General features: G+C 49.6%; 2 protein-coding genes across 2 annotated transcripts; both read left to right on the top strand.

The window, feature by feature from the left end:
- Positions 1-4,300: 4,300 nt before the first annotated feature.
- FSST1_004704 (uncharacterized protein) lies at positions 4,301-5,098 on the top strand (the record flags this gene model as incomplete). Its single annotated transcript, XM_083230905.1, has 1 exon — positions 4,301-5,098. One exon carries the CDS (start codon positions 4,301-4,303, stop codon positions 5,096-5,098), a length of 798 nt encoding a protein of 265 aa, XP_083088134.1.
- A 2,541-nt stretch (positions 5,099-7,639) lies between these two features.
- FSST1_004703 (uncharacterized protein) lies at positions 7,640-14,050 on the top strand (the record flags this gene model as incomplete). The annotated part of the gene is made up of 1 exon (XM_083230904.1): positions 7,640-14,050. One exon carries the CDS (start codon positions 7,640-7,642, stop codon positions 14,048-14,050), a length of 6,411 nt encoding a protein of 2,136 aa, XP_083088133.1.
- Positions 14,051-14,130: the final 80 nt, after the last annotated feature.

Raw genomic sequence — 14,130 nt, 5'->3', positions numbered from 1 at the left:
GAGAAGATTGCTTGGGCTTCAAAGAGGTATCTAAAATAGGTATGATTTAACAACCATGAGGGAGGCTTTCGAGATTTAAGATTTGATTTGAAGATGTTATGGTGAGAACGATGCCGATCAACCGAAATGGCAGCTTAGGTACCATTAGGTGAAGTGGAAGAGAAGAATACTCTCATTACGTTTTTATTCTTCACTTTCTAATTGAAATGTGCAAATACCGGTTATGTTTTCACTGCATGTTTATCGACCTTTGAATATCGAAATACTCCTTCCGAATCATCATCATCATCATGTTTCATTGCTAAGCTGTGTTTACGATACCGATGTGTACGGGTTTATAGGCAGTTTTTGTATCAATCCATCGCCTCCAGGGCAATCTATCAATCTCCTATTGACACATATTACTACAACGAGGTAGAAACACACTCAAATATAGGGTTGGGTCAAGCTCAGCTGAAAAAGTCAAGAGTAGTACCCGTCGGTCCCGACTTCTGGTCCATGTCCATCCACGTCCCCGGAGACGTCAAAGTAGCTCCCTAGTAGCATTCAGCAGTGGCCGGACAATATTTTTTACCTGTCTAGACCTCGATAGCTGATGAAATGCACCATCTCAAATTAGTTCCTGCCCGCGTAATCTGTCTTGGATAGGTGTCAGGGGAACTCCCTTGAACTTAAAGAACTAAGTGGCATAGTCATGAGTTGGACGCCACCGGATTGTCAGCCAGCTTCAACCATCCGATTTGCTCTATTGGAAGCGTCAAGTGGTTACCAGAGTGGTTGTGCATCATAAGATTAGCTGTTGCTTGTTATTATGCATGTTTTGCTTGACTGATTATGCTTTGTATACAACCTCAGGTGTTCTCGGAGGCTATCGCAGATCACACTACCATTTCTAGCAGTTTGTCTCATCAGACCTTTCTACATCATTGTATCATACCTTGATACTTGTGCTCTCAATATGCTCTGGCCATCAAGGGCTGCTACCCTCAATGCCCTGCACAGACCAACTCAAGGACAGACCAACAAACGGAAGAAAGAAGCGTACACAAAATCCACATCTGTCAATTACACAAGCTCATACACTAATGAAGATGACAAGCGGGCATTGATCGATTAAGACAAATCCTGTGCGTGCATTAGTGCGATGCCTAAGCTCAATTCTGATCCAAGTTTGGGTAGAAACTGGGCTCCATCCAACTACGACACCGACTGTTCGCGACCGACGTATCCCGCCAGAGGGACCTAAAGCTCCTACCTCACGATACTAGACCAAGATTGAGGGAATACGAGACTGGGCATTGACCAGCTACTGGTACAAGTGGCACTCGATTGGCGACATGATCCTTGAAACCACGATGGAGACCTCGCTTGGAAGCCACTTAAGCCGACAGAGAGAGAGAGAGAGAGAGAGAGAGAGAGCACGCCATTTTCTTCTCACCGTCGTTTCGTAAGGTTTCGGTCCCAGGCATTCGGCTCGGTTAGGCCATTGAATGCTGGCGCCACGGTCCGCCAACTCGTTGTTTTGCATGACAGTATCGTGATGCCAGAATCACTAGCTTGAAGCCATGGATTCACACGTTTTTGTGTATCAATGCTTTTAGGAGGGAGGATATTCATGGGTATCTGACACTTTCAGGGTCCAAAGCAGTACGACGTTGAGTGCCACAGTCGAGTATCACAATGGAGTGACAGTTATTCAGACAAACAAATGGTGTCTATTCGTGGATAGAAACGAAATCCATTGTTCAGCTGTAGACATATGGCTTGCATTAGTTGACCTAATTCGATGGGTCTCTGGGCATGTCAAACTGCGGCTGAGATCTGAAAGTGTCTGATCTCGGAAGAAGTGTGGGTCTTGATCCGGACATGTCGCCCGGTCTAGACCCACAATTGCGGCCCGTAGCCCGTCTATTTCGGACAAGGCTGTTGAACTATTGCTTTCTAACGAAAGTCAGGGCGCATCTACGCCGTTATCAAACGGGAGATACATAAAACATAGTTCTGTGGAGGTCATAGCTTAAGTAGAAATGATGATTCATGGCTTGATACCATGTGGTCTTGATACACGCAAGAATGACGATAAAAGTTGGCAATTTTTCAACATGGAGAACAAAAGTCGATACTCGTTGTATGTTAATGCCGCAGCTTCCATCTTTGCTACAAGGGAAAAGGCGGGCCTGGACCCCTGACCCTTGTTTGGTGGCTTGGGAGGGTCCATGGGTTTTGGTGATCATGGGACCCGGGAAGAGGACTACAGGGTTGGATCAAAGCAGGATTGGAGGGCAGGGCTGACGAATCTGGGGGAGGCTGGGAGAGAGAGGTCCATGGTATGATATGATGGGACAATTAGAAATCGATAATTATTAGTTATTGTTACTGTTCAGGGCTCCCATCACACCCTTTTCTTTCCCTAAATGGTATCCCCGAACTCTTTGCGCAGTAGTACTCAACACACGTAATCTTCCGTCTGTGATCGTCGCATGGGTCCCATCTTGGTAGTTTGTGAACACGGGAAAAATCACCTTTTTTACGCCGCTACCTACACATGGAGACGACCTTTTTGACTCATCATTCCCGCCTTTTTGGCTTGTTTTTCTTAAACAAAACCAATCTCGTGGCTTAGACGTGCGGCCCTCCAAGTTTACTAAACGCCCAGCTTTTGTTTTCAACCCGCAACTTGTATCGTCCCCTCCTGACGGGACATTTTATGCCGAAAAGTTGGCAGCAACGTTGTAACATGGGTTTTCCCCTCTCGCGTGCTTGACACCCAACCCTTGAAAGCTGAAGCGTGATGGCCCGAAATATGGAGTCTAACCAAGCTGCAAGGCACCATATGCACAACAGACAGGTTCTAGTATGCTATATGGGCCTCAAGGCGATCGATCTCGTAGGAAATGCCCGATCGCAAATTTGAATCATTGTTAGTTCCTGAGGGGTAAAGCATGACTCCCTCGCGAGATGATCGGCTTGGCCGGTGGAGCTGAGAGAAGCAGAGGTACAGTCAGATGAGAATATCTGTTTGTGGTGGTGGTGTCGCCCATGTCTCACTTTGGATATCGTAACGGCGGCGAATGGCACCGCCTCCGCGAGGAGCAGGAAATGCCATGTAAAAATTCCATCACTAATCCAACCTCCATGTTCAGTTGGTGTCAAAGCCTAGTGTTACAGTGAGCTATCTCCCCATCTTTGTTCCCTCCCTCTCTGAGGATGGATGGTAGAGGTCTTCTAGGTTACCTTTTTACGCTTTTTACTGGCGGCTGCAGCGCTAGACCCGTGGACCCTATGTGCATTTGAACCTGTTTATCACTTCCAACTTGAGCCCGTGGCACCCAATATTGACAGCCAAAGGCGCTGAGCTACTGAGTTATCGTCAGCCACCAGCTTATTCTCAGCTCGTCTCGTCCTCTTCCTCGTTTTCCTCTTCCCATAGTCTCTCTCCAATTGCTTATCAACTCGCTAGTTTAACCCATGACTTCCATTTTCAGAGCCGGAGCCTCCCGATTATGCTATCCTCGGGCCGCGTGGCGTCGTCGTGCGCACAACTCTACAGATTCGTATCTCTCTTGGCTAAAACGACTTCACGTGCGGAGGCTTGCCTTGCCCCGCCCCAAAGAGGTAGACCGATGACCACCCATTTCCTCAGTCATAGGCCCTCGGACCTAACAAGAATTCCAAGATATGACTGGGAGTTGGGCCGCTTTTGGAGATACGACCTTGTTTTTTGTGAGTGGGTTCATGCAGCCCATTTCTCTCACTCCTTGGCCCTATTTCCAGCCATGCCCATGCCTACCAGGCAAGAAACTACTGTACCGCACGGCTGATGCCTGTGTGATATGTCTCAGATAGTAGTAGCCTGTGGAATGTGAGTGAAGCCGTAGATAGAGAGTACATACTTCCTGCTCGTTCAAATGACTATATAGCTGAGGCGTGCTCGCCCCTTCGTTGTCTGATCTCTTATCCTGTTCGAGTATCATTACCCTCAGCGTTCTTCGTGTTCACTGTTCCAAACACGATAATCGGCCTGCGGTGAGTGACTTCAAAGAACCTTCCATGGAAAAGACGTCAGAGCATCCACTTCCTAGCCTTACAAGACAGTCCGTCTTTGTTTCGTCTGGTTCATACCTTGTTTTCAACACCAAATCGCGGTGAAGCCTTTCAAGCCACCCACCCACTTATAAAGAAGTCCCTTTATTTATATACTACTGCACCCCGCCGACCTCGATAGATACTTGCCCAAATCAAAGCAACTTTACTCTACACTACCTTACCTACTACTACTTACTCTCTACGAGTAATAACAATGTCGACCGAAACCGAGATCCATTCTCGTCGGGACTCCTGGCCTCCGACTCAGATGCGCCTCAAGCCTACTCTCTCTTCCAAGACAACTCCACTTCCACCTCTGGACGACATCGACGATGACCCTCTTACATACTTCCTTACACCTGCACCTCTTCTCGACATTGAAGACGATGCCGATGATGCCTTGTTCGACTTTGACGCCGGCATCGAGGATGCCAGTGCCCCTCGTCTCTTTGTCCGCAGTGTAAGCCCATCTACCCTTGATGGACTCCGCAAGCCTGGCCTTCGACCCATGTCACCCGACTCCAGCTCCGAGATTTCAGAGTCCAACAACGAGGAGGAGGACGACGACGATGACGAGGAGGATTACATCAGCTTCTCACCCAATAAGCACGGCCTGCTATCCCTCCGTGATCTTTTCATCAACAGCCGACCACCAGCTCGCCCAAAGACCCCCGCCTTCAACCAACCTGCTAGCAACGCCCTTCTATCACCAACTGCCGCTTCAAGCAGCCCAAAGCTCCGTGGCAGGTCAAGAGGACGTGGTCGCCGTGGAGCCAGCTCACGAGGACACTCAGCATCACGCCGACCTGGACAACTGTGGAGAGAGCCAAGCCCTGATGTATGGTCCATCGAGGAAGAGACCGAGGAGGAGTTGATGAGTGAGATTGGAAGCAGCTGTGGTGGTCGAAGCGACACCAGCGACGACGAGGATGTTGAGGGCGAGAAGCGAAAGGAGAAGAAGTCCAAGCCAACCAAGAAGGTTCGCTTTGTGCTGCCCGCTGTTGAGGTTTAAGGGGTTGAGGAAACATCTTGCATAAGTCGGAGTTCAGGTTTTGCATATCCTTATTGTTCTTTTTCTCTTTCAGCATATATCTCAGGTTGCATCTGCATTTGGCGGCGTTTAAGGCTTGCATGGAGGGAGTGTCGGATCAAGAGTAATGGCTAGTCCAGGGAATACCTATTTGTCAGGCATGCAATTATTTTGGTGCATCGTCCAGAGGAGGAAAGGCACACACAGGCAAAGGGCATATATTCATCCATAGTACATTTTCATCAGGAGCAATCCGTTTTCGATACCTATTTGGATTTGGGGGCAGTAGTCTGCGCAATACATTGGAATTAGTTTGAAACTTATTTTTTCTTTCGGTGACTTTTCTCATGGTTCTCTTGTGACACAAGAGACTTTGTTCCGTGTGAGACCAGACTCTGGTGATCAGCTTTAAGCGTATTGTCCTCGTGACCTGACTATCCTTTGTGCTTCCTTGGAAGAGCGACTGCTAAATTGATCATGTCTCAGGTGGACAAAGAAATTATCAGGTGATACAGCTTGTGATGTTCCCTTTAGGATAGAAGCATCGATCAAATATTCGGATTCTCCGGGCCTGCAGTTATCTGGAGTAAGACAGCCCGCTTACTTCATTCCATGCCATTTCATTCAGATCGATCATTTGCTTACCCAAATAACAACCATCCTAGCCCCTCTCTTAAGAGTTGTATTAGGATGACTAAGTAATGGACTTTTTGTCATGGATTTTTAATATGTCTTTATCAAAATGTTGGTTGTGCAAGAATGTGATATTCTTGGGTAAGGTTGTGTCCTGTTACAAGGTAAGTTGCCTCCCAGCCACAGGTAAATCAAACATCACAATCTAGAACATAAGCTTAAGCAGATCTCCGAAACACTAATCGCCCATGAGAGCTGAAATAACTCACCAAGAAATGCGGGAAGTGGATGTTGAGATCTCGGTACTGCATTCCGGCGCCACCAGTTCTATCTAGAATAGATACTTCCAAACGACGTCCCAATTATCATTGATGGGGAGTATTTTGCGGGTCGTACAAAGAGCGGTATACTTGTCCAGCTTTGAATGGAACGCTCATGCTCGGCAACAAAGACCAAGCGACAATATCCTTGTTTTGGTTTGTTACTTGACAGAGGGTAGCGAACGATATAAGGCTTGATCGTGATCTATGGATGCCCAACGGGCGAGCGATATTGTTTTGCCCTGTATGCTATAACTGTACTTGAACCTTCTCCGCAGTTGCGAAAGTCTAAATGCACAAAACCTTGGATATTTGATACACCCATGGCTCATGGTGAGTCTGGACAGATGGTCAGGCCTCCTCTTTCTTCTCTTTTGGCTCTTCTTTAGTCAGTCGTCGTCAGCAACAAAAACAAGGCCGTGTGGTGTTTATGAGGCTAGTAGCTGTTTGGCCAAGACATAAGAGGGGTCACCCATGTCAATGTTGTTTCTGCTGTGTGTTGTGTTGTTCAATGGAAGGCTGTCTAGTGGACTAAATGAATGGTAACGCAACATATCGGCTATTGAACATGTACAACACCAGGTACACATGCAAAATATGTGGATGAATGTTCAAGCCGTATACCGTTTGAACGATGAATGACAAGACCCTGAGAATAAAGAAGCTCATCATTGTCGATCTTCAATGTCCGAAGCAAATACCGGATTGGAGAAAATCGGAGATCGGATTGAGCCAGACACGGGAGGCTTGGATTTATCGCAGTGGACTTCGATAGATGATGGTCTTCAAGGGCAATCTGGCCTATCACAGGACAACCATCAACTAAACTATGGCCAAGGGGTTACATGATTGACCCACTGAAGCCCTGGAATCGTCCCTGTCAATAAAGCCACATCCCACTATCCCTGACCCTGATAGGTGGGATGGTGGCTTAAGTCTTGTTTACACTGAGCTCTCGGGTGGGTCCCATTTGGTTACCTGGGACACCCACGACTCAAGTCCACCGTCAACGACGCAACCTCCAAATTGGATGGAGGGCCCTCTCCAACGTTGAACGGCATAACAATCTTACTGTACCTCTCGTATTTTTGGAGAGCCCTCCATTTCCCGTTATTTGTACAAGGCTCTTTGCAGTTTGATTGACTTTGTCATCCCCGGAACCTTCCCTTGTCATCTCGTCATTTCCCCCTCCTCACCCACCTACCTACCCACTATCGCTTTCCATTCCTCCTTGCGATTGCATCAAGCATAGCCCAACGGCTGCTCCGCCTTTCCGTCCTTTCTCCAAAACCTCCTGTAAATCTTAGCAGACGTTTCGATACGGTAATTCGGCGACACAAGATTGAAGGCTTCAACGGTAGCTTATCGCCAGGGATTGAGAGAGCGACTTTGGCCTCGACTTGAACCCCGACCGCTTCTCTGCGACCGCACAGCATGTTATCAAGCTTCAGGTACGAATCTTGCGCGAGTTCTCCCACCTTTTACACATCAACAACCATGCTTGCCTATCGCGACTGCGTTTCGCCTGAACAACAAGCTCACTACTTTCAATTTCTAGATAGCTGAGATCATGTCATCATCAAACCCGACCTCTCCAGAGGAAGCTGTAGAGGAAGCCGTTCTAGATCCCGAGACCCCTCAGAAACCCACCGAAGACAACGATGAGAAAGAAGCACCAAAGTCGGCACCGGCGGCGGCGGCTCGCGGCCGTCCACGTGCTAAATCAACACGAGAGCCAACACTTCTTCATGATTTCCTCCTGGGCCGACCCTCAAGATCACGGCAGACGGCTGAGCGCCAAAGGAGGATGAGCTTAGAGGCTGTCAAGGCCGAACTGCGACATGAAATGAAGCAGTCACAAGTGAAGCGTGTCCCGCCTCCCAACGGCGTCCGAGATCGAGTCAAGAAATGGCAAAAAGCCAACGCTGCCGCTATGGAACAGACGCCAGACGATGCAGCGACCGAACCACCCGATATTGCATTTGATGACGAGGATTTCCAAAGTGTGACGGAAGAGGATCGGGTCCGTATCAAACTGAGGAAGAAGTCCAAACCGCCCAGCAACAGGACGAAGGAGAGTCTGCCCACAGAAGAAGAGGACGTTGCGCCGGAAAATACACCCGTCAAAACACCTGTAAAGACACCCGAGCCACCACCGCCAGTGGTAACACCAAAGGTCGCAACACCAAAAACACCAACAATAAAAACGCCGACAATAAAAACGCCGACAATAAAAACGCCGACAATAAAAACGCCGACAATAAAAACGCCGACAACAAAAACACCTCTACCAAAAACGCCCACAGCAGCAAAACAAGTAAACCCGCCGCCTAAGAAGCGTGTTGTTAGCGATGAGCATTGGAGAAAGAATCGGAAACACGGGACGAAAAAGACATCGCCTGCCAAGATCCCTGCCCCAACCAAAATACCAAAAGACTTCATCTTTCGCACCCAAGCTAATCCCAAGGTTGCCAGCAGAGTCAAGGCTTGGGCAGAGTTGGTTGAAATTCCGGACCCACCAGCACCGAGGAGTCACAAGTCGTCTAAATCAGTGGGCGCAAGACCGTGGATGGATGATACAGATAGCGAGTTTATGAGTGACAGCGAGTTGACAGTAAGCAATGTCACCAGCAGTCGAGTAACCGCGCAACGGTCTGCCAAATCAACGCCAGCACATGATGACGGGATTCGAGTCAAGCCCGTGCGGAAGAAGAGGCAGAGTGGTGATGGTATTCGAGTGAGAGCCATGAGAACAAACCTCACCGACGACGAAGGAATCAGAGTCAGACCTATGAGTGACATCTCGTCCAATGCCGGAAGTACAGTGCGGAGTGTAAGATTACGGCTAAAATCTGCTCCTAGCTCACGGAGACCTAGTATGAGCTCCGTGAGAAAGGAAATGAAGAAGCAGATGCTAGACACTCCGAAAAGCGCTGGTGCAGCGAACCCCGAGGCATTGAGCAAGAAGTTGAGCGAAGCCATCGAGGATGGCTCGGAGCTGTCCAAGACAACGAGGACGAATGATAAGTCAGATCTGTCAAAGACGGCACCCATCGAGGTTCTGGATGATAGTCACACAGTCGATACTCCTACGAAGAAGAGAGCTGCATCATCGAGCAAATCAAAGCCACGACCCAAGAGTTACCAGCCTCCTACGACCAAGCAGAAGGGCAAGGAGACATGGGTGCCTGATGATGATTCCACTATAGAACCATCCCAGCTTGATGGATCAGATTTGTCTTCCAGTCTTCTGGCAAAGTCTATAGCAGATATTCCTGGGGACATTCCATGGGGCAACTCTGCTTTTACTGAACTCGATCTCCCTCTACGTGCTCGCGGAGGACCGCTTCGAAGTCGTCCTATCCGCCCTGCTCGGCCTGCCAAACCTGAAAGAAACACAAGCTTCAAAAACATGCCCAAGGTTTTCAAGAAGGTCATGGAGGGTGCCAACAAAATGATTCATGAAATCAACGAACATCCTCCTTCAAGAGACGCCGTACCTAACAAACCAACCAGCATTGAGAAGTGGCTTAATACCACTGTTGACCCCTTTGTCGAGGAGCCCAAAGAAGAACCACCCACGACGCCTCTGAGCGAGGACATGTCGGATGAACTGTCTTCACCTGAAACGATCAAGAGCCATCGTTGTACATCTCATGTTGAGAAGAGAAAAGTGTCTTCTTCAAGCACAAGCAAGACAGAAACGGTGGATAAAGCTGCTCCGGGTGAGCCGTTGCCAGCGACTCCAGAGCCAGTACGAGAGCCTGCGAAGAAGAAACCTCAACCAACTCCTTCGCCGAAGCCCACACCGGCTAAGGAGCCAACACCAGAGCCTGAGCCTCCGAAGAAGGCTACTCCAAAGCCTGAGCCCGAGCCTGAACCCAAACCCGAATCAAAGCCTGAGCCTGAACCTGCCCGAGAACCTTCGCCTGAGACAATTACAGAGCTCTCAACGGATCTTTCGACAGATCTTTCAACTGAGCTTCCAGCACCATCGCCAGTGTCGTCACCCGAACCAGACTCCAAGACCAAACCGAAGCGTCAGGACACAAAGTACCCCGCAAAGGCATCAGGTCTCACAGGCTTGAAGAGAACCAAAGCGACACGGAGCACCCCTCCTCCTCAGAAGTCTGGCCCCAAAAACTCACTTTTTGGTATGTTGAAGGAAGCATTTACGGGTGAATCAGTAAATTCTCTTCCAAAAGTAAAGCCTTATCAAAGTCGAGAAGAACGACCATATGACGATGAGCCTGAATCAGTCTATGCCGATTCTAGATACAACGACTCTCGCTACGATGATTCGAGGTACGAGGAGTCGAAATACGATGATTATCGACACGAGGGCTCGCGTTATGATGATGAACGCGCTTATGAAGACTCCGAAAATTGGACGGAAACAGAGCTATCTAAGACTGAAAAGTTGAGAAGCGTCAGATCTGCGTCTCCCGAAGAAGAACGGAAGACACCGAAACCTCAAAAGACACCAGAGCCTCCACAACAACCTCAAGAGCAGGCCGAGGAACCCGAACAGTCTGGAGATGCTCGAGCGGCTCTACCGTCAGCGCGTATGGCGGGGCCGCGTCTCCCACCGCCAACTAGGGGTCAATATGAGTTGTCAACAATCCTTTCCGAGGAGGGCTCTAGTGCTGTCGAATCGGATCTAACGACCGATGTAACCCAATCCACTCTTACGCAATCCACAGGTTTCACAAAAGGTAGTCGACGTTCGAATTCGCGTTCCAACTCCAAGAGCCAAGGTTCTGGCCTCAAGAGGCGTCTGACACGTCACTCCGATCTTGTATCAGTTCTTTCACTTCCCGACGATAAAAACGTCCCCAGCGCCATCATAAGTAACCGCTCACGACCAAGTATGCGAAAAGCCCGAGGTGGGGCCAACGATGTGACGAATGACGATCTGCTTAAGGAATTTGCCGAAGATGAAAGTCTTTATCTTAGAGAGTTGAAGACATTGGTCTCTGGTGTTATTCCAGTTCTTCTACAGCAGGTCGTTAATGGCGACAATGGAAACGAACTTTTCGGCTCTGGTGGCCAAGTCACCAAGGCAGACGCCCTTTCAAAGTCTGTCGTGAACATGGGAGTTGCCCTAGAGAAGCTTCAGATGGCCCATCGCAAAGCTCCCGTTCAAGATATCCGCCGACTTGCTTCATGGGGCCATGGAGTTGTGCCTATCTACCACAAGTACCTGGATGCTTGGAGATTGGGCTTCCAAGACCTCGTCGTCAACCTCGCACCAGTGGCTGGAGTGTTGGACGATGAAGATTCTCTCGTCGGTGCTATGCCACGGAACGATGCTGGCGATATTATTGATGCCGCGGGAGAGCGGGTTGACGTGGCCCATCTGCTCAAAAGACCTCTGCTCCGACTCAAGCAAATCACCAAGTTCTTCAAATGTGTTGATGCCATAATTGGAACCAATGACACTTATGATCTTTCGAGCGACTTTGAAGACCTGCAAGAAAAAGCCCGTCGTCGACACCGGGAGGAGACGGCCAGGTTGACAGACGAAGATGCGATCAACACCGATACTACCAGATCGCGTGACTTGCGAACCCTTGGTCCCATGGATGATGTATACATCGAGCCATCGCGACAAGTCAGTGCAAAAGACTTCTTCTCCCTGGACTTGGCACACTCCAACGGTCAACGTCTGGAGTGCCAGGTTGAGTTGGTGCACCGAGACAACCAGCGCTATCCTGAAGACAAGGGTGACTTGTTGATCCGTGAAAATGGTGTCAAGGGTCGATCATACCTCCTGTTCCCACCGGTCCCCATTGAATTGATTTCGGCCAGGACAGGAGATGGAAATTTTGACATGGTTATCATGATACGGGGAACACACAATGACAGGCCATGGCATGAGCTACTCACACTCACGACCGATAACGAAGATCAGATTCTGGACTGGCTCGACATCCTTCCTGTCTCCCCCGTACCCCCAAGAGAACCAGAGCCTAGTGTAATTGATGATGACGAACCGTACCCACAATCTCGAATGCAGGATGTTCCTGTGGGCGTTCGAGGATCGTCTCACAAATACTCAGCTCAATCCCTGCGAAGCTCGCATTCTCGCCGCTCATCTGCCGCTGAATCACCACCAGCAAGCCCAACTACACCCAAACGGTCACTTCCAGCCAGATACCGTCCTCGGTCAGCCTCACCAGTGACTTCTCCTCCCCTGAAGTCTCCTGAGCTCTATGATTTGCAAGGAACGACAAATCAGTACGATTACCAATTCGACGAACGGCCCATGACCTCACACAGTATGCAGCCTGATCCTCTCAATATTCGCAAGAGCGATGTATCTTCACGAGATGATGGCGCACCACCACCACCAGCTCATCGAACTTTTAGTCCTAGTCCTCAACCTACAGCCAAGTCCAAGTACTCCAAGCCCCCTACTTTGGAACCTCCCACCAATAGCCGCGTCAAGCGTCGCACATCCTCTCCGCTTAAACATGAATACCTACCTTCAGACCAATCGTCGATATCTGGCACTTCTATTACAGAAGGAAGTTATGAGAACACCGAGGAGGAGGAGGACTACACCGAATCAGACTACAGCTACGATACTTCTGACGAAGACGATATTGAGAGCGTTGATCTGCCCGAGACCGAGCTAGGAGTGAGTATCAGAGATGACGCTAGGTCCCGGGACCACGCCAGAGATGAGCTGGAGACCTTGCACGAAGAAGAATATCCCGAAGACGAACCAAAACGCCATCAACTCCATGAATCCATCCTATCAGGACCGGCAGACAGCTTGACACCCTCCAACTCTGCCTCTCAGGCTGGCTTATATGGACAAAAGATGGCGCCAGAGGAAAATGTCCAAAGATACAGTGCCATGATTTCAAGGTGGTCTGACAAGGGCATGTGGAAGAATATTGCAGCAGAGAACCTCTCAATCATTGTCACTCCCGGCCTGATTGAGGCTTACGCCGTCCACAGTGGAGCTGAGCAAGGGGACAAGCCAATGCTTGCACTTGATCTCACTCCGTTGGTACTCATCCGCCAGAGCACTGCTGTCGACCTTGAAATCCGCTCTTCAGTTAGATCAGATTGCCATCTTGCCAACTCCCACAGCGGTGGAAACTTCCGTTTCCGGTGCTACAATGGGCCTGACTGCTACAACCTTTATATGGCTGTTCACCACTCGCGTCTCAACAACCAAAAGTTCATCCAACTTGAAAACGAAGCACGATTCAGTAGCTTCGGTGAGCACAAGCCACCTGTCGCGAATGATGATACCAGCAGCCGACGACGAAGCTGGTTTAGTCGCAAGAACAGCTACCGTGGTTCAGTTCGTGCACCTACCCAATCTTACGATGGTGCAAGCACTACTCCCTCTTCTACTCTCTCCGCCTCCAGCTTCCTCAAGAGACTCACTGGACGTGGACTCCCCTTCAGCCTGGCCCGTTCCTCTGTGAAGCGCAACAGCCGCTATGGTGGTAGCAACACTCCCGGATCTTCTTCTTATGGCGGCAACACCCCTCGCTCACCCTCCATTAGTGTTGAGAACAGCGGCCGTGGACCCTCAAACTTTGGAACGGAAGATCTCAAGATCCGCCTTCATCTTCTCGTCGCAGCCGCCAAGTGGGAGGACTTTGGCAACTGCAAGCTCTCCATCCGACGACCTCCTCCAGGCTGGCACCAGGCTCTCCGTGCCGACCACGGTTTAGAGAAGCGCGTAACTGTTACCACTATTCCACGCAAGGACTCAGAGAAACCAAAGATCCTGCTAGACGCCGTTCTGGGCAGCGGTTGCTTCACGGCAATGGGCAGCCGCGGTATCGTGTGCGGCGTCTGGGAGGAGATGAAGGACAGCAACGGCGTTGTTGGCGTTGTTCCAGCTACGGGCCCGACAGGCGGCAATGTCAAGAAGTGGTGCTTCCAGTGCGCCAGTGTCGCCGAGGCAAGCTGGGTGCTGAGACTTGTTCACCAAGAAGTCATGACCATCTAAAACCTGCCCATCCGAATTTCGTTTTACTACTTTTGTTGTCCTTGATTACAAGCACATTCACATGTCTGGGGATTTCCCAG

The sequence above is a fragment of the Fusarium sambucinum genome, chromosome I, assembly GCF_050947815.1.
Source record: "Fusarium sambucinum isolate potato_lamoka chromosome I, whole genome shotgun sequence".
In the NCBI taxonomy this organism is placed as follows: Eukaryota; Fungi; Ascomycota; class Sordariomycetes; order Hypocreales; family Nectriaceae; genus Fusarium; species Fusarium sambucinum.
This window is presented reverse-complemented; position numbering and strand designations above follow the sequence as displayed.